The sequence below is a fragment of the Oxyura jamaicensis genome, chromosome 4 (genome assembly GCF_011077185.1).
Source record: "Oxyura jamaicensis isolate SHBP4307 breed ruddy duck chromosome 4, BPBGC_Ojam_1.0, whole genome shotgun sequence".
Taxonomy (NCBI): domain Eukaryota; kingdom Metazoa; phylum Chordata; class Aves; order Anseriformes; family Anatidae; genus Oxyura; species Oxyura jamaicensis.
The window spans coordinates 25,205,222-25,226,260 of record NC_048896.1 but is presented as its reverse complement, the minus strand read 5'-3'; the positions used below and the strand labels follow the sequence as shown (position 1 = coordinate 25,226,260).

Genomic DNA, 21,039 nt, shown 5'->3' with positions numbered 1-21,039 from the left:
TTAACAGTAAATAATCTGTGTATCCCTGAGGTAAGGTACTGTTTCTGCTTTCCCTGCACAGTACTGCTGCAGCACGGAGCTGATCCAAACATTCGGAACACCGATGGGAAATCTGCGCTGGATCTGGCAGACCCTTCAGCAAAAGCTGTGCTCACAGGTAAGATGCATTTGTCTTGCAGTGGTGTTCCCTGTACTTCATTTTGTGCGGATAAGTCCAGCACCTTAAAAGCCTTCTGCCTTTTCGGATTTTCTTCTGTGTAAGAGAATGTTAAAACTGTGTCTTTTACCAGCTTTCATTTTGATGTAACTGTCCTTAATCTGCCGTGCTGCTGTAGGTTTGCTTATCCTACTTATGGCAAAGATGTAATTGTCATAACATCATTCGTTATTCAATGCATTTCGATGTTGTTGCTTTTTTTAATTGCCAACCAATATGTGAATTGAATAAGAGCCCCCAGCCCTTACAAAATAAAGGGGGGGGGGGGGGGGGGAAATCAGGTCAGTAACAAGCAAGGACGTTTGTATAACCATACAAGTACCTGTGATCTGAAAGACAACCTGCTCTACCGACTGCAGAGACTAACAGTTACCTTATATTTTGCATGCAGATCTGCGTGCTGCCCTTTCCTTCTTCCTCTTCATGAGTCATTTTATGTAGAAGTCTTTGTCACCCACGGATTTTTTTTCTTTTTAGGGACTACTAATTGCCAAATGTTGCTTTCCATGAAAATATTCTACAGATACAACTTTGTTTTTACGCAGCTTTGGTTTTTTGTTGGTTTTGTTTGCTTGCTTGTTTTTACAAATTACCTGTTGTAGCATACCAGTAAGCATTAAAATTTTAATTTAGTAGCCTGTCAAATCAATATTGAGAAATACGTGCTCCTCTGTGCAGGTTTTGAGATGCAGGAAAAACTGTTTAGAACAAAGTAATCTTGGATTTAAAAACAAATACAATTAGATTTATAGAAAGGAATTCAGCAGCTGAGCTTCTTTTAAAGAAATAGCTGTTTCCCTTTTCTTGTCTTTATTTCCCCTATTTTCTCTTTTTATTGACAGCGTAACTTACAGGTTACATGCTTTACAACACCCGTATTCTTTCTTCAGGTGATGATCAATGCCCACCAGCTCCTTTTACTTTGTCAAGAACACTTCCTCCTGTACTCTTTCCAGTGCATTGACTGCTGTACATAATTATCTACATCTCCGCAGTGATTTGAGAGTAGATTTAGAACAATGCTTTTTAAATACGTACGATTTAGTTTAATTACTCGGTGTCGAATTTAAACACATTTCTCCAGCGTTAACACTAACGTTAGGTGTGCTAAGCAGGTCAATACAATTGTAGGCTGATAATCTTTGCAGTTATACAGATGTTGAGGATGGAAAGGGCATAAGGGAAAAGTAACCAAAGGTAAAAGGCGTTAAGGGACATTTAGTTGTGGGAACTTGGTATATGTACATTCTGGAGGGTCCTGGCTCGGATGTGCTCAAAGATTAAATTCAGGGCATAGCAAAAGACTTAAGGTCGGTAATGATGCTGTGTTGATGACTTTGCCTTCCCCATTGACTTCTCTGGGCTCTGGATCAGTACCTTGCGTTTCAGGCAAAGGAGAGGGCAATGTGTCATCGCAAACCAGTGAGATGGCTTAGAAGCAGCCCTCTGGGAATGTCTATTCGAATGCAGCAAGCACTTTGCCCCGGCCTCATCCCTAATGCCTCATGCAAGAGCATTCGCTGTCTAGGCTCCTGAAACAAATGGATGTTAACATATAGAATATAAAATGCATGTACTCAGAGGCACTTACGCTATTCAGGTGTTTTATTGTTAATAAGAAGAGGAAATTTGGGGGTGTGTTTTATTCTCCCTAGCAAGAAAAATCAATGTTCAGTTTTATCAGCTTTGTCCTCAAGGTGGCTCTGGGCTACGCTGGGCTCTCCATGCTGTGCAGCCGAGCTCCAAGCTGTGTAAACAGGGTTTGAATCAGGCTTAAGCTGCTGCATGCTTCACTGTATCCTGAACAAGCTTAAATGGCACGCTGAATGCCATTTAAATTGAAGCTTTTTTTCCAGTTTAATTTTTCTGGGTGCTGCCCTGCTTTCTAGTATCTCCGTTAGACCGCTACTTTCTCATTCATTTTCCATATGCTATCATCTTCAGGTCTGCCCTCATCTCTTTGAAAGGAGGCGGCTTAAGGGATTTCTCAGGCTGTATCTGGATTGTGATAATCTTTAGCTACAGCAATGCTTTTTAAATTAGGCGCATCAGGACTTTAAAGGTATTACTGGATTGAGAATGAGTAGGATAGATTAACTTAATTTTCGGTATTTAGTGTTGAAAGCTGGGATTTTTAGAACTTTTAAAAGTGAAGTACTTCTGAAAGTACAATCTGTAATTGTCACTGTGTCTTTAAGCAGCATATATGTCACTGCTGCTTTTATGACGTTGTTTTTGGTGCATTTTTCTATCAGGGGCTATGACAATAATAAACTTCTCCACACTGCTGCTCTATTGATTGTTGGAGGGCAGAGTTCAATTTACCACTATTTTTTTTGGATCAAGTTCCCGCATAGATGTTAATCACTTTGCAAATGGTCTATGTTAATATTCTCTCTTTGGCTTACAGTTTAGAAAAAAAAGTGAACAGAAAAATTGTTGGTAACTGATGCAGCCTTTTCAATTTGACAAAGAATTCTGCATGGGTTTTAGAAAGGTTGCTCCCTCTGCATAAAGAACATTTCTAGGTGTTCTGGCAGCAACTGCTGAATCCACAATGATTTGTTCTTTTCTGTCTCCCAGTCTAGAATAATGTATAGTATCTTTTTCTCCTGGATTACAGGAAGGATATGTAATGCAGTGGTTTCTGGGATGACTTCCAGCAATTTTCTTATAATGTTCTCTTCTAAAACATGTGTTTTATAAATGTTACGCAATGCAAATGAAAGGCTAATATTTTGATGGGAATGAATGTAGAAAATGTCTCTCTAAACTGCAATGAATTTTATGGAAATCAGACGACAAGTTCCAGCTGCTAATAAAAGAAAGTCAAAAAATAAATAAATTTATAGAGAACCTGCATTTTACTGCTGAAATGGGAAAGCAGTCTTTTTCCCCTTCTGCAGGATAAACACCATTTGTGAGAGCCAAGCACTTTGTGACTGAGAGGGCAATGTTTTTTTTTCTCCTTTCCTAGTATCCTTTACTGTTCTTAAATCAGGTTGTCAGAAAAGGATTGTAATAATCTTTTTCTCTCAGCCAAAGTCTCCAAAAATATATCCCATCTGATAAACGGATGCGTTACATCAGATTAATATCCTAATTATGTTTTTGTTAATTTAAATGTGCTTGGGATGTGTGGTTTCTGAGATGGGGACTCAGCTTTGGTGCTGTACATAGCCCTGTGGGACTCCCACCCAGAACAGGGCATTTGGCAGCTATTGCAGTGCAAGTCATAATTAGTCTTCATTATTCTCTTGATCTGCTTATTGCCCCTTTAAACATTCATATCCCTTTGTCTTTCCTGGACAGTATATGAAGAACCAACAATATTGTTAATGTGAATGATTTATTCTTCATTTTCACGCAGTGATGCTTTTTGTCAGTTCTGCGTGTTTTCTGCTCTTTGGGAGTGCTTTCTCTCTGTGGATGGTTTTTCTTGGTACTCGAGCAGTTTCCAAAGCTGTTAGCAGGAGCTAAGGTTGGTTTATGTATTCTAGACTGTTCCACATCACTGTTTTGCAAGGTTGGTTTTGACTGGCTTCAAGCATTAAATCCTTGAGAGAGGTCAAAATGAAGGAAGTTTGGAAACTGCTGTCGCTCCAGATTAAAGAAAGAGTTTCTGGGGGGGAGGAAATAATGTCTTGTTTGTAAAAATAAATAAATTTCTGAAGTTAAGGCTCTGATCATCCTACTCACTATGGAAATGTCTTTTATGGACAAATTACTTAGGTCCTATTGAGCTTTCTTCACTTATGCTTTTTGGATGTGAAGGACCGCTTGATGAGTTAAAGTACGGCTGGGCTAAGGTTATCAGAAGTGCTAATGAGGATTCATGTTTTCATCTGTCAACTTTCAAATTCAAATGGGGAGCATAGTCCATTTATTAAAGCATGTTCGCACAGATTTTTGAAGTGAACTGCTACTTACGTATGATTTGCCTGCCAGGAAGGGAAAAATCTGGTATTCCACTACAAAGGTTTACTGATGATTTTTAGAATGGAAAATGGGCGCTAGGCACACCTAATCCATTTTAGAATTACCGGGATGAGAAGAGAGGATTTTAGCTTGGCTCAGTTTTATTTTTACTGTTTGACCGTCTTGAATCCCAAATTCCTTCCTTCTGGGTTGGTGGTATTTCCTTTCAGGTGTTCTTACGATTCTGAAAGAGTTCTGGATTGGATAGCCACTAGCACTTCCTCTTGGTTTCATGAGAGTATTTTTTTCACCTGCAAACCTCCTCCACCTTTGCTTTTATTGATCTAATTCTTTTGTAGCTTACTCTGAGATCAAAACATTTAGACAACGTGTAGCTTCTGTCTTTAAAAATACCTTTAAATATATGTTTAAAAAACAGCACTTACAGGAAGTTAAATGATTGTTAAAGTAAGAAGGGCAGAAACTGCTCGAATAGTTTGGGCTCTCCATTTGTCTGGATCATCATCCTTTCTGACAGCGACCAGGGTCTGCAGCCTTAGAGAAAAGTGCAAGAAACCCGTCAGCTGAGGAATGAATATCCTTTCCCTGCAGAAAACTTTCACCTTATTTTGAGATAAGCTGTTGGCACACATCTTAAAAGCAAGAGGTATTAAGCAAGTACTGGAAAAGACCTTTGCTTTGAGTGTATCTTTTTGATTGTATGTGTAGCCTTCAGGCAGGTCTGCTGTCTTCACTTTTACCAGGACAAGCTTGGAATGAAAGATGCCATCTGCTCGAGTTCACTGGTGCAGGTGTCATACGATGCTTTCATGTTTGGAGTCCTTGGTGATACTTTACATCTACTTTCTGGAGATTTATGAGAACTGTCAGCCTCCCTTCAGGAATGCAGAGGACATTGGTTATCCAGTCTTTGGAAAGACTGAAGTAAAATGTACTTGTAACATAGACCTAACCTGAAGTCTACTATATGAGCAGCCCTCATTTAAAAGTTCTAGCTGTATGGGTATATAAATCTTTGAATCAATGTGCAGTTGCCTGTTCTTAGAGATCTTTTTTTTAAATTATATTTTTTACAGATATAACAAGATAGTCAAAATTAAAATAATCTCATTCAGCGTATGGCTTAGTTCCCACTTTCCCCTTTGAAAGAAATACACAGATTTTTGAGGAGGTCAGGAGGAAAACAGCGGCCTTTCTCAGTTCTGACCTGGCCGCGTTTCAATTTCATTTTACATTTCTTTGTTTTCACCTTAAGAAGAGAGGAATGAACGTTTATCTTTCTGTTCTAGATGCCATGCAGTACTTTTTGCACTTGTGTTGTTTCCTCTTCAAGAAGAGCTGTCCTTGTTCTTTACTGTCTACATGTAAAGTCTTAGTTGGGTGGAGATAAGGTTTCACTTGTGACAGTAACAATATGAGTGATTCTCTTAACACTTTCCAGCACCACATTATTCATCCAAGCTAATATATCTAGATTCGAGCATTGTGTTCTGGTATAACATCCAGTTGATTTCCATAGCGATGATTTAATTCATAGACTCATAGAATATCCTGAGTTGGAAGGGACCCACGAGGATCATTGAGAATGGATCCCCAAAGGACCACCCAAAAAAATCAAACCATGTGTCTGAGAGCATCCCTTCCCTCGACTGACCAGCAGTGCCGTGCTTGATGCACCCCAGGGTATGGTTGGCCCTCCTGGCCATCAAGGTACACTGCTGGCTCATGTTCAGCTTGCTGTTTCGTCTTCGTTTCTTCTAATTTCTTGTTTTATCTGGTAATTGAATAATTTAAATGTTTCCTTCAATGTGGTAGATGAACACCAATTCCAATGTGCTTTATCATAAAGCAAACAAGTTACTCCTGATTTTAATCATGCTTTGAAGTGTCTGGTTCTTGAAAGCTACTTGCCCCCCATCTCATAACTAATTTATTGAATTCCTTACTGAAGGACTTTGTGCAAGGATTTATGTGAGCAGCTGTGTATGTTCTGCTGCCTAAATTTTCTGTGTCCGTGCCCTAATGTGCTTGGCTTTCTTTCTAGTGTCTCTCTGCATGATAACTTATAGTACTTAGTTTTAGAATAATGACGGGTTCTCCCTTCTGTCTCTTTGCTCCCCGTGTTAGAGGTGAGCACTATCACCTTCATCTTCTGTTTAAATCTAGTTGTTTCTCTTGAAATGACTTTGGAGTGTGGCTGTCTGACTGGATCAGACAACTTTTATTGTCTGTATCCTCAGTTTAGATGACGAGTCGAAAGTCTGTGGAGTCTGTTGTGTAGGTGGTCAAATAAGATGCATTGCAGGATTCAGGATGTGATACTTCTATGAAAAGCATGGTTTTGACTTACACCATTCCCTTTTCCAGACTTTTTACTCTTTCAGCTTTCTTTTTTCCCTTAATTTGGGATTATTTTAACAAGTGCTCATTAAGTGGAGTTAAACTCTTCCCTTGTCAAATAAACAAATAATCAGTTCAAAGCTTTTACAAAGCACCTGAGTACAGTCTTTCAGTTATCTGATTCTTAGCTCTGCAGTTTGCATAGAGCTTTGGATGCTTTGAAAGCTTTCAGAAACCTGATGGACACAAATTTATGTGGTCCACAGTACATAGTAAATCTTAACAATATCATACTCAAAAGAAGCTTTCCTCCCTAAAATTTGTTGTTACTCAAATGGACAGAGTAACAAATAAGATCTCTAAAACGTGTAAATAAAGAGCCCCAAATGCATTTTTCCATACCCTACGGAAGGTAATTGCAGAAATGTCTAAGAAGCGTTTCTGTGTCTGTAGTGCATCAGAGCATTGCCTTGGGTTTTGTTTTGTTTTGTTTTTGCCTTGAGCAATGACCAGTCTTACATGTTAGAGAAGAAGAAAGAAATTTTAGTAAATATTGATTGGATAATTTTGTTTGTTCAGTTTAGGTTCCTTTTTGTTCCTTTTGAGCTAGATGTTTGTTGGTTTTTAGCACAGTCAACGTTGTCCATTTCTGCTTATTAGTAGTGCCTTCTCGCAATCCTGTGAAACCAAATACTGCTTTGTTGCCTACTACACTTCCTTTGTGCAGGATAACTCTTCTGGATTGTTGTATCAGTGGCCTTTTTACACTGTACAACGTACTGTATGGGGTAATACGCCAGAGTACAGTGTTCAAAAATGAACTGGGGAAGAAGGTCATATGATAGGACTTCTAAGTTGTCTAGTTCTGTTCATAAGCAGGATAGCCATACTGTAGTTCCAACTCTTTCTGTTGCCTTTGATTGCTTTAAGCAATCGTGGAACTATCGCAGTGGGTTTTTTGAGCTAACTGTATTATTCCTACAAGCAAATGCTCCCACTGCTTTTGTTTTTCATGCAGTAACTTCAACAGCAGTCCTGTATTTGTAGAGCCACGTTAAAACTTTGGAAGTGCTGAGCGCTCACAACTGCAGTCTTGGAGTCTGAACGTGTAAAACATGTAGACCATTTTTGTCTAGGCTGGACAGGTGAATCTGAAAGAATGCTAATGTTGTGTAAGGAAAATACTCTGACTAGGAAGTGGGAGAGGCAGGCAATCTAGTTTTACCTTTTATACACTTACTAGGTCACAGACTTTGCTTGCAAGACTGCTTACTGTTCCCTGATGCCTCGTTCTCCAGGAAGGATAAGGATGGCTGTGCTCTGGGGAGGAATCAGGATTGCACAGAGAAGCAAAATGTTGTCCATATGGCTGCTGTTTCACTTGCTGCAGAAGTTGAAAGCAAGAGTGAATGGTGCGAGATGGGAAAAAACTCTTTAATACATGGTTAAAGCAGCTAAATATTTTATTTGGAATTAGGGTTTTCTTTTTGATTGTGCTGTGAAGGTTCCTATGTAATTTTGTGTCAACGTCACTGACCAGTATTTCCTTGCGATCTGAAGTTTCATTCCAATGCGCTGAAGAACAAACTGCTGTTCTAGTTCATCTCTTCTCAGCAGATTTAAAGATTCATTTCATCCTGCTTTAAAGCATCTAAGTTTGAAGTGGATCATGTGTTGTTTAGCTGCCTTCCAGCCAAGGAGGTGCTGTTAGAAAAGGTAGAACATGGCAGTAGTGGTAGCCTGTTCTGCACATTCTTTCTAAACTTAGTGATATCTGCTTATGTGGCTGGTTCTCGTAGGAGTCTTTATCTAGCTCTTTAGTCTTTATCCTATCCTAACCAACCTCTGGTACCAGTTCCAGGACCCGTAGCTGTTCTCCTTAGGCTTCTTGTCTTGGTCCCCACTTCCTGCCAACACGTGCATCTCGTACTTGCGGTGTCCCTCCTTTACTATGCCTCTTACTAGGCATGTTGTTTCTTTCCTCAATCTTCTAACCCTGGTTGCCTTATAAATTTTTCATGCAGAGTCTGTGTGATCTCTTCAGCTTCTCTGTCCAGTTAGCCTTCCGACTCTATCCCTTTCTCCTCTCTTTCTCTTCACCTACGTATTCCCAGTTGTTGGTATGACTTCATTCTTCTTTTCTTGAGCTAGCAAAGTAACTCCTTTACAAGTGTTAAATAACTGGCAAGATACTGAAATGATTTAATGCTGTATAGATACTGTTATGTTTCAGACCACTTAGTGGTAGCTCTCCAGCCTCCCTCTTCTATGTCAGTCACTTTTTAGCTTTCCATGTTCCGCTTTCACAAGAGTTGTTTGAATTTGGAGGAGAATGCAAGCTTACGTCCATTAAAATACTTCCTTTCTCTTTTAAAGCAATTAACCCACCTAGGCTGGCTGGGTCTTGAAAGGTCCTGTTAGAATGATCTCCGTAAGAAGCGTTGCTCTGATGTCCTACTTCCAAGCCTGTAGTCAGCTGAGGTCTTCTGGTAAGAAGCTTTGTCAAACTCAAAAGTATACATTTAAGGAAGATTTGCTATGAATAGATACCTCATTTAATAATACCACTAAAAATAAATCCATAAATTGTTCTGCTTGGTAGGGATATGGTCAACCTAGACGAGTGTGTTTCTTCCAGTTCTTTGAAAGTGAAAGAGACGAAGGTAGGTCCTTACAAAAGCTCTTGGTCCGGTCACGTTGCTGCTCAGCGCTGTGGCTGTGCTAGGCTCTTTATGTACCGTTTTGTTCTGCTTGTTCTTGCCAGCTGTGTGCTCCTCTCAGTGCTCCGGCTGCCTGGCTCACAGAGCATGGGGCTGTGCTCCAGTTCCTGTCCGTGGTGGGGCACCTGGCTTGCTTAGAATATATATATTTTTTAATTTTACTGTACATATGGTAGACATGATTTAAATTCAAGGAGAAGGCTTTCAGAAAGTGGTTAATACTCCTGACATTTAAAGGGAATTGGGCTCCCGAGTTATGTTTTTTTAATGTAAAAGATCAAGTGTTTTTAGTGCAAAGGAGAGAGAAAATTGCTTTTTGATTCCATTGTTTTCTTACGAGGCTTTAAAGGTCTAAAATAACTTCTGTTCAAATTGATTTTAAAATGTCTTCACCTATTGCTTGTGTGACTCTTCCCTTTGCAAACTGTTGTGCTAACTCAGGTCGCCGTGGCTTCGTTAACCTAGGATTTAAGATTGCAGTTGCTCTCACATAGTAGGAAACCCATTTTTAACAATACGATTGAAAATTCTGCCTTAGATCAGACAGTTCATACTTAAGGCTGTGCCAGTCTTCTTTAGGTTTATCTGCAGCTCTTTGAAGCTTCAGTGCTCCTGCCCTTTTGCTGATGCTGCCATTCCCCTTGCAGGGTTTGAAGCGCATCTGTCTCAGGTATCCCATTTCACCGTAGGGTGCTGGATCATAAACTGAACGAGGATGTGCACCGGGCTATGCTGAAGCATTTGCTGCTTCCAACAGTTCTTACACGCTTTCCTGTTTGTACAATAAATAAAGCGGGTGTCCAGCAGTAAGATTCAGTTTGTTGCACGTTTCCTCATTCATAAGCTGAACACTGGCCATTCTTTGCAGAGTAAGTCAGGGATCTTGTAGGCTGGAAAGCGTGGCATGATCCTAGCAGAATGCATGTATGTGCAAGTTCAATTTAATGTGCACGAGAAGGCCTCCAGACATTGGAGGGGAACACATTTTATGACCCCAGCAAGTAGTATCACATTTTTCAGACTTTGCTCAAAATTCTTCTTTAATCTTGACCATAATTTGTCTGGCTGTCTTCTCCCTTTCCCCTGACCTGTCAAATCCAATCTGCAGTTTTCAGCAACGTACAGTTTAGACAAATGAGATGGGGTTTTTCAAGTTGACCATGGTAGGCATTTCTTCTAACTTTGGCTGACCCAAATGTTCTATCCTTTTTTAAGGTTCCTATTCTGAGATGTCCAGATGTTAAAGCTCCTTTTCAAAGGGCTTTAAGGAAGTTCTGCATTTTGTTAAAATACAAAACGTGTATGAGTTGTGTGGACAGCACAAGCATTCTTTGTCCTGTAGATCTGGTGCAATTCTTCCTGTGTAATTTTAAAATTTAGGTTGAGATGTGCAATTAGAACTTCAGCCTGAAGGTTTCAAACTTGGCAGAATTACAATGGAAACCAGTTCTTAAATCACAAATGTTAAGTAACCTTAAGTTTTCTGGCAGCTACCAGAATCGCCACAAGCTCTATCTCCAATTAGGATACTGAAAAGAATCATATTTCTTGGATGCAGCTTGTTTTGCTTTCATGTGCCTCCTAGGTGAGACCACATACCTTGATACGTCTTTTTGGAATGAGTGAATGAAGAGTGTAGGGGATTTTCGTAACTAAAAATATGCGATGGAAATCGTGTTGATCTGATTTATTTGAGGTGATCCATGATACAGCCGGCTCAGATGCAGTTTACATTTCATGTGGCAACGGGTTTGTTCTTTGTGTTCTACAGAACTTTCCAGAGATGAGTGAGAAACTGATGCTCAGTATCACTTGGACTGGCCTGTGTTAATAGACCAAAGGCAAGAGATCTGAGTGGGTCCGTCTGTGCTGCTGAGCAGAAATATGATATTTCACATCTATGTAATTAATATAAATATGAATTCACGTAGATGTGAATCATATATGCTGTGAAAAGACCTCCTTATCATTGCCTTTTCGTTAAGACTTTGTTTTATGTCTTGTCACCTAAAATTATCCAATATCTGAATGAATATGGTCAAGAACTCTTGTGAAAATGTCCTGCTGAAGTTTGCCTTTTAAGTCACAGAATCATCTAGGTTGGAAGAGACCTCCAAGATCACCGAGTCCAACCTCTGACCTAACGCTAACAAATCTTCCACTAAACCATATCCCTAAGCTCTTCATCTAAACGCCTTTTAAAGACCTCCAGGGATGGGGACTCCACCACTTCCCTGGGCAGCCCATTCCAATGCCTAACAACCCTTTCGGTAAAGAAGTTCTTCCTAATATTCTCTTTTGAGGCATGATAATGAAGCTGTATTTTCTTGAAAAATATCAGAACTTACTTTCCAAACTTAATTTAAAAATATTAAAAAGCTCCCGAAGGTTGTATTACTCTGTAGAATAGTTTCAGTACTTTCCACTGAGTGGAGAAAGTTCGATGTATTTTGATACAGTTCAGCATCCTTGAGTCAAGAAAATAAAGAAATTTGCAAAATATTTAAAGCTTTAAGATGAAGTAAGATTTATATTTGAGTTGGAGGGATGTTTAATGTGTCCTTTCTGGAGTAGTTGGTAAGGGCTACTGGATTGCAAACCTCTTAGGAGTCGGATGTGTAAATGAGGCTTCTAATAGTTTTGGAAAACTTTGACTACTTGTATTTGTTGAAAATTCCAGTCTCAACAGATTTATTAGCTTCATTTCATGCTTTCTAGATATTCGTTGTGATCATTAAATAACAATCAAGGCTGTTTCTATGCAAAGAGAAATCACTTGTTATACTTCAGTTTTTCCTGTAAGAGCAAGTATTAGCATATAAATTGAAATTTCTAATTTCTCCTTGCATATGTCCTTAGGGCTCTGTCCTGCCAGATGCTGAGCACTCCAGTTGTGATCCAGGAAAGATACGGGGTTGAATGGGGGTTTATTTAGGCAGTTCAAGGTTGTTTATGGGAGCACTGCTAGAGCTTGCCCTCTCTTGGGACAAAGCTGGGGTCATTACAATGCAGGTCTCGCGGGGTGCTGCTCTGTTCTGGGGTGCTGCAGGTAACTTCTGAGGGCAGTGGCTGTTGTCTGCATCTTGTGAGTAGACAAATAAAACCTTTTCCCAGATCTTATAAAATATGCTGTAAACACACAGCTTGTTTTATGTTTATCTTGTTGTGTTTTTTTTTTTTTTTTTTTTTTTCCATAGTTTGACAGCTTTTTTTCTTCTGATTTCATGGCTACAGTTGGTTCTTCTAGGTGGTGGACTCTTTCTTCCCATGTTCTCTGTTACTCGAAAACCAGCTGGTGAGGCGAATTGCTGCTTGTTTTGGTCTGTTCTCTACCCCTCTTCTGAGGGCAGGGGAGGAAAAGGATACTGTGTATTCGGGCTGCTATCAAGCTCTTGCGCATTTACTGTGTTGAGACTCTTACAGAACTATGGTCTTCCTTGAAATTAGATTGAATTTATAATTTGTACATGGCTCCTTATCAAACTGCCATGAAAGTTCAATCTATAATACAGCCAATATTAACTTTATGTTAAGACTTAGGCTGTGTATTCATTTGGCAGGAGGGTATGATTTCATTGGGAGGGAAGGAATCACCCATGCCTCTGAAAATGTGTTAGCTATGGTCTTTCTTTATCATTACTTCCTTCATATATGAAGAAGCAGCTCCGGCAACACAGATTCATCCTTCCGTGTTTCCCAGACCTGCTTGTTTTCCGTGTGCTTTAGAGATTATATCTATATATTTTGAAATTAAGGCTTACTATGTGATTTGTACCTGAAGTGGTACAAATACATAATTCTTTCTTGTAGTGCGATGGGGGCTGTTCCTGTGCTTAAAAGAACTATATAATTAAGTGCTTTCCTTGGTGTGAGGTGGTGAATGGTTTCTAATTTTAATGTAACAGTTAATCTGTTGTTGGTCTTACACCAGGGAACAGAATTTTGAATTGTTACCACATTATTAATGGAAATTTTTCATGCATCTGGCAAGATTTAAAAAATTAAGCAAAACATTTGGTACTTTGGAAATGCATCGATTAAATCATACCCAATTTTCTTGCAACTCTTGAGAACTAGAATTAAAAAAACAGTAAACCATGACATGAATATATGTTTATTTTGCTGTTGATTATCTTTGTATCAGAAATCTTTGTTTGCTGTGATGCTTTTTTATTCTTGCCCCACAAGGCTAGCTGTATTTTTGTTCAAATAGAACAAGAGCTCTCAGTGGTAACGTAGAGCCTTGTATTTAGATGTGTAGATATAATGTGTAGATGCTGCTGTCGTTTTAGTTTTCCCTGGAACCGCTTACAGACCCAAAATTTAGACAAAAGAGGAGATATCCTCTGTGATTGACATAGTCTTATCATTTCCTTTTCTTGATAAAAGCAGGCTCTGTGCTGATAACATATTCATCTGAAATATTGTCAGATTAGGCTTTCCTCTTTACGCATAATAAGCTTAGTTCTCTGCTGCTCTGCTCCAGACTCCACAGATCCTGCTACTTTGGGTAATAAAAGCACTTTTCTAATTTTAACATCTTATTAGGGCCTATATGACTCATGTTCTTTTCATTGTTATATGCGTTACTCCTTTTAATTAACTTGGGGGAGGATTTGCTGCAGTGGAAATGCTGTGGTAAGGTCAGCTAAGGTTGGTCTTTGAGGGCTGATCACAGGAAGTTAGTTGTAGGGCGTAGATCAGCAGTGGAAAGCAAGCCATCTCGGGGGAAAAGAAAGGTTGGTTCTGGTGGGTTTGGGTATTTTTAAAGACAAAGCAAACCAACCAACAATCAAACAAATGATTAGGCTGTTTTTAACTGCCTCTATTTAGCAGTTCACTGGGGAAATGTTTTCGTATTCCCAGGCTTATTCCTTTGGAAAAACAAAAACAAACAAAACAACAACAACAAATACTTTCCTGTGTCAAAAGGCAAACTAGCTGTGGCTGAGAGATTTAGGATAACTTGGGTGCATAAAAAGGGATATCCTAAGCTTTCCAGAACATAGCACAACTAATTTGTATTAAGTCTAGACAAAGTCTTTAGAAGTAGAAATAAAATGCCATTGGGATTTAGTTAACCCATACATGTAATGGTCCACCTCAACAAATCAACTTACTTCCTCATTAAAACCTTGTCAGTTATTATCTATTACATTTTTAAAATTCAATACAGTTATTTCAAACAAGTTTCTACAAAGCTCTCCTTTGTCAGTAGTTACTAAAAGGTTACACCCGTAGTAATGAAACTTGCCAGCGTTTGTTCATAATAGCAAAGTTCAGACCTTAGAAGGCAGAGGTGGTTGGCTCTGCGTAAGTAGCAAAGCTCATGTCACCACGTCTGCATCTTCCTCAGTTTCCTGCACGGTGCTGTGATGGTTTCGCTCGGGTGGGTGACCGAGCTCCACCACAACCGCTCTCTCACTCCCCCTCCTCAAAGAGGAACAGGGAGAAAATACGATGAAAGGGGCTCAAGGGTTGAGATAAGGACGAGGAGATCGTGCAGTAATTATTGTGATGGGCAAAACAGACTCAGCATAGGGAGATAGTAAGATTTATTGCCTATTACGAACGAGCTAGAGAAGTGAGAAACAAAGGAAAGAAACCAAAAGCACCTTCCCCCCCATCCACCCGCTTCCACCTCCTCCCCCCGAGCGGCGCAGGGGAACGGGGCAATGGGGGTTATGGTCAGTCTATAGAAATTCTTCTCTGCCGCTCCTTCTTGGTCACTCTCGCCCCCTGTGCTGTGGGGTCCCTCCCACGGGATGCAGTCCTTGCTGAACTGATCCGGCGTGGGCTTCCCACAGGCAGCAGCTCTTCAAGAACTGCTCCAGATATGGGTCCGTACCACGGGGTCCATCCCTCGGGAGCAAACTGCTCCAACCTGGGTCCCCCACGGGCAGCAGCTCCTGCCAGGTCACCTGCTCCTGCGTGGGCTCTTCTCCACGGGCTGCAGGTCCGGCCCGGAATCTGCTCCGGCAGGGGTCTTCCACAGGCCGCAGTCTCCGTCGGTGCAGCCCCACCTGCTCCACCGTGGTCTCCTCCACGGGCTGCAGTGTGGAACCCTGCTCCACCGTGGTACTCCATGGGCTGCAGGGGGACATCCTGCTTCACCATGGTCCTCACCACAGGCCGCAGGGGACTTCTGCTCCGGCGCCTGGAGCACCTCTCCCCCTCCTTCTTCACTGACCTTGGCGCCTGCAAGGCTGTTCCTCACTCCTCTCACTCTCCCAGCTGCTGTGTGGCGCAGCGTTTTTTTTCCCTGTCTTAAATCTGCTCTCACAGAGGTGCAAACAACATCCCTTATTGGCTCAGTTCTGGTCAGCAGTGGGGCCCTTACCAAACATGGGGCAGCTTCTAGATCCTTCTCACAGAAGCCACCCCTATGGCCCCCTGCTACCAAAACCTTGTCACATAAACCCACTACTTTTATATATATATTTTTTTCCACAGACTTAAGTTTCTTAGAAATGGCAGGCTGTTCCCTACATTTCTTCTTACTCCCTTTTGCGTTTCTACTTGGTGCACCTCGTCTCCAGACAAGGTGCTTCCAAAAATTGCCTTCCACGGATCATTTTACTTAATAACGTGTGGAGAAAGCAAGCAAATGTGGCTTTTTCTGGTGCAAGAAGAGAATCCCATTGCAGGAGACAGTGACCGGTGTATTTGCAGTTGAAATGGGAACAGCTCATGCAGTGAGCAGAGTACCACGTGCCATCCTGACTGCAGAAGCAAGTTTTCCTCTGAGGTTCAGGTATGATCAAGACTACTGGACTACTGGCTGCTAAAAAAGGATTCTTTTCTAGATCTAGGATCTGAATGATGGCACAACCATGTGGTTTATCAACTGTTCCTCATGGTTTTGTATCATCTACAAACTTGCCCTCTGCCCTATTGCCTAGGTCCTAAATGAAGATATTAAATAGTATTGATCCTAATACTGACTCCCAGGGTAATCTGATAGTGACTGACATGCATGTGGGTTTCAAGCTGATGATCACAGCTCTTTGAGCCCAGCATTTCATCCAATTTTCAGTCCATCTCACTATCCACTTGTCTAGCCTGTACGTAATCAGTTTGTGAGGATGTTATGGGAGACAGGGTCAGAAGCCTTACTGAAGTCATGATAAACAGTATGTAATGCTTTGCTGTCATCCATAAAGACAATCATCTTATTGTAAAAGGTTGCCAGGTGCCTCAGGCATGATTCTCGTAACTCCATGCTGACAACTCCTGATCACCTTCTCGTCCTTCACACGTCTAGAAATTGCTTCCAGAGTTATTTGCTAAATACCTTTCCACAGGACGGGAGTGAGGGTCACTGGTCTACAGTTCCCTGGGTCTTCTTTCCTTCTCTTTTGAGGAGGGAGTTGATAATTGCTTTATCCACTTGACAGGAACCTCTCCATGTCACCATGACCTCTGAAAGATAACCGAGTATTCAGAGTTGTGTTCTGTAGGGTTAGTGCAGCGTCTTCACCTGCAGAGAGCTTGCCCTGATGAGGTCTGAGCGCTGCTGCAGGGTCTGTGATCACTGGGGCGGTAAGTACCCTGCTAGGGAAACGGGGGGGGGAAAGAGACTGTGGCCTTCCAAAATGAAATGCTGCCCACTGGTGTCTTGTTGATGGACACTCTGATTGTACCTTTTGTTTCTGAAGGGATTGTCCTGTTCCTAATGGCAGTCTCATTACACAAAATAATGTTAGATCGCTGCAAAATCAAACAGTAAGAAGAAATCTGCATTTGGATGGGAGGTTTGTACAATGCAGTTTTCTGCTGATTGCAAGGTAAGGAACTCTGAAAAATACGAAAAGATTGTTCAGGTGCACTATTTTTTTTTTTTTTTTTAAGAAACTAAAGCAGAACTCCTGATTGCTACAGCTTTGACGCTGTTAGCTTTAGCTCCCACTAAAATTCTCAGATTACATTCTGCTGCGGGGGGATTTTTTTCAATTGTCTTTTTCTCCCAAGTTGCAATGGAAAAGATGTAGTGAGGACAGGGTAAGAACAAGCTGTTTTCTCAGTGTCTGAAACCATGTATTTTTGCTGATTTTTTTGGTATTATAGTTGTCAGAGCAGACTCTTCAAATCTGGCACATGTTCCTGCTGGATTCAGAGGTGTGCTTTCAGCTGTCCCTATGTTAGTTGACCCGAGTTGGACTAAATTGTACGTTTCTGAAAAATTTCCGTTTGCAGAACCTTCAAATTGCTTCTGCTGGTTCTATTAACGCTTTACTGCTGAAAATTGGCTACTTCGTTGCTGTAGGAAGTATTTGTTCCAGTATGGTACCTTAAGGAAGCATTCTGGTCACGCACCAGAATATGCTACCGGGCAGCAAAATGGCGGTAGATTGAGGACACCACACAAGCACATACCAACGAGCTTTGAGTCTAAATAGTGTGAGTCTAAATAGTATTTAACAAAGTTTTGAAGGCAAGTTACGTTGGAATGCTTCAGCCTGGCTGTGAGTTGTTAAAGACCTATTCAACACAAGCAGTCACTCATTGTAAGCAGGGTATACAGAGTTAAGTAATCTTTAGTGAAGTGCTTTGAGCAATAAAAGAATTAACAAGGATGATTTTTAAAGAATTGCATTCAATCGAAATGAAGGAAGCAATTAACTTGAAATTACTGTTTCACGTACTGTGTAGACTCGGGGTTTCAGTTGCATTTGCTTTGCATTTCTTTCCTCACGTCAGCTAGCGGCTTTTCCCTTGAAATATTGTATCTGAGAAGTTCTTGCCATTTCTTGGTTTCTCCAGTCATCAAGAAAAACACCAGTTGTTGCAAAGAACAGCTGGTCAATCATAGGATGTAGTAACACTATCCAAGACTGTTAGTTCTTGTTGTACCTGTGCTCTGCAAAACGTGTGAACTGCTAGTTAGAAGGGACGTGATTCACAATTTGCTTGTTTGCATGTACCTTTGGCTTAATTACGCCAAACTCAAAATCTTAGGGAAGTGCATATGGGGATGGGGGTCATGAAATATCTGAAAGCTGAAAAGAAAGGCATGAAAATGTTTAGAAATGTCAGAATGGAACTGCCCAGGCAACGCTGTGGTTCTGTCTGTCCTGGCCAGTAACTGAGGCTCCTGATATGCCAATTGCTCCAGGTCTGAGTAGGGGTGGAATGAAGCAGGTCCAGAGTAGGTCAGCGAGTGGTAAGTTGTAGGATCTGCATTTTGATTTAAAATACAGCAGGAGTAGGAGGTAGGGCAGAAAGCATTAACCCTGTTTTTAAGTAACCAGGCTTTGTAAAGAAGGCTCTTGCGAGGCTAAGACTCCTGTCTTAGTCCCAGGCTAATGCTGATTTCCAAATGTTAGTGTGCTTGGAAGTATCACTTTGCTAGTCATTGCTCCAGGAAGCATGCTGAACTGTATCAGAATGGGTAGGGAAAGGCAGCTCAATATTGTCAGGTGTCTCATTCCGCTCTTCTGAGGCGGGGTGTACCATGGCAGAACTAGATAGATTTTTAGAAAGATTTTTAATTCAGGCTAACGCCAGTCTGGTCCGGTCCAGCGGACTCAACAGCCACTAGCAGCTGGAGTGTATGAAGTAAGGTGTGCATCCTTTGAGGGGATTTTCTGAAAGAAATCCCTGTGGTGCGCTCTGGGGCTGCTACAGTATATGCACAGAAGTGCCGTAAGTTAGGAGGATGAGATGACTTTGAAAGTACACTCCAGATTTAGACTAAAATGCTTGTGTAAACACACCAGAATGTATTTGTTGATAAATATTAGAAGTATCTTCGTCAGCGCCTCCCGTAAACTCTTCCAAGTTGTTGAACTAGCCTAGATTGTACAGTAGTTTTATGGTTGGCATTGCCTTTGACAGAGATAAGGAGGGGTTTTTCTGTGCAGGGTCAAAAGTGTTTTCTCAGAGGTTTAGCTTTTTTCAATTGCGTTCCTTTTTGTTATGTCAACGTCTGATTTATTGCCTCTAATTCTTTTTATTCCGCCATGCTGTTTTTAATGTTACACTCTATTGCTGAAGCAATCAAAGCTTTTGTAAGAGCTTGAGGAATGACATCAGCATCACATCAGTTCTCTCATCACAATACCATCGGTGGCTGGTGGGTTAGTAGCATGGTACAGGGGAGTCGTAAGTGTTCAGAGTGATTTGGGTGTAAAGTCAGCGGTTTTTAGTGTTTTGTTTTGTTTGTATCTATGATGATATTCAGTGAGGCTTATTGCATACCAAAGAAATATTTGTCCACCTTAATTGACCCGCAGGGTTTTTAATGTCTCTCCCAATATTCAGATTATTCATTCCTGTCTGTAACCCTTCTTTCTCTTGTCCTGACTCCATCCCTGTCCTTCTCTAGCGGTCTCCAGCAGGTCGAAGCATACCTCTCCCTGGCTGGCAAACAAGGAGAGGTTAGAGGAGGTTCGAGAGGTTCAGAGTAGAACTGCCTGACAGAAGCGAATCTGCATGATGTGGAAGCTAAAAGAAGGGCTTGTCCCATCTTCCCTGACTTTAAAAAGTTTTGGCACTCCAAGCAATGCAGATAGAGTACAGATTTTCATAATTCAGTCCTCACGGTTGCTTACTGTTCCTACAGTGTACTGAGTGCTTTAGATAGACTAATAACTTTATTATTATTGATATTTATTATTATTATTTCCTGCTTCACCGTTATACGGAGCACGTGTAAACTATTTCAAGAAGGAAGATTGGCTACGATAATGGCACCAGGTAGGGCAGTTGATTATGTGGCTGCAGAGGTGTGTTTTACCTGGGGTTTGTGCTGCTCGGTCAGGCCAAGGGTGTTGTTTTGCAATAAAGGAATGTGATAGCCCTTCTTTGTAGCTCTGGTTTAACAAAGCCCAAAGACGTGAGAATATCAAGGTCAGTAGGGATGCTCACGTGCATGCCTAAAGTTGAGCATACTTTAGTGTTTTCTGCCATACTCTTCTGGGGACTCAGAATAGGTATTTTATAATCTACAGATTCTCAGTAGTAAAAGAAAAAAAATAAATTAAATGGGAAAAGTACAGGTGAAAAGGAAGAGAGCTGAATTAAGCTGCTTGGCAGCATAAAGGTTCATCACACCTGACCTTCAGGATCCCTTTTATACTGCCGGAGCAAACAGATCTTTGTACATTTGAAGATCAGATCTATGAAAACCAAGGAAACGGGACAATTCTTAAAACTGACATAGAGGAGGTTGAACCCTGTAGAATCTTCAGTATCATCAGGTCTGAGACCTCTGTCGTTACAGATGATCATAACAAAATCCTTTCAAATAAACTGACCGTGCTGTACAGTACATGTGTTTAGAGTACTGAAGATAAAAGATCTGCTGATAACCCTGTTCAGAAATCATTCTTGCATTGGCTATGAACCTAATTTCCAACCTGAAGGTATGTGTGGCCATTTTATAGCTATTAGTCCCAGTGCTAGAAGTGACGTTTAGCTTACAGAGATCTCCAAGTCCTCTGTTGCTCTGCATCAATTACAGGGAGTTTGAAATATGACTGCAAAGAAAAGACAGAAAGATGGCCTTGCATCAAAGCAGTAGAGCATAGAAAATACCTCACCTTGTGATCTAGGGTTGAATATTCACTAAAAATCATTAAAACATATGATGAATGTGGCATTGTTTTGAAAGTGTGTGCAAATAACACCAAGTTAATGGCATAGTGCTATAGCAGTGAGTTGAGTGGCTGATGAAAGTCCAGTAAGGATAAAGGTAGCTCCTCAGTGTAAACATACAAAAGATGCAAAGACTAATAAAGAAATATGATGTGGAAAAGGCTTCTTGGCTCACTGCACTGTTTGAAGAAAAATGAACATCGGAGTAGCAACCCCTAAAGCAGA

General features: G+C 40.8%; 1 protein-coding gene across 1 annotated transcript in view; it reads left to right on the top strand.

The window, feature by feature from the left end:
- TNKS (tankyrase) overlaps positions 1-21,039 on the top strand; it is a 128,044-nt gene that overhangs the window by 36,026 nt on the left and 70,979 nt on the right. The window contains exon 4 of the mRNA XM_035324290.1: positions 62-157. Coding sequence (XP_035180181.1) covers positions 62-157 — 96 coding nt within the window. The remainder of the gene's footprint in view (positions 1-61; positions 158-21,039) is intronic.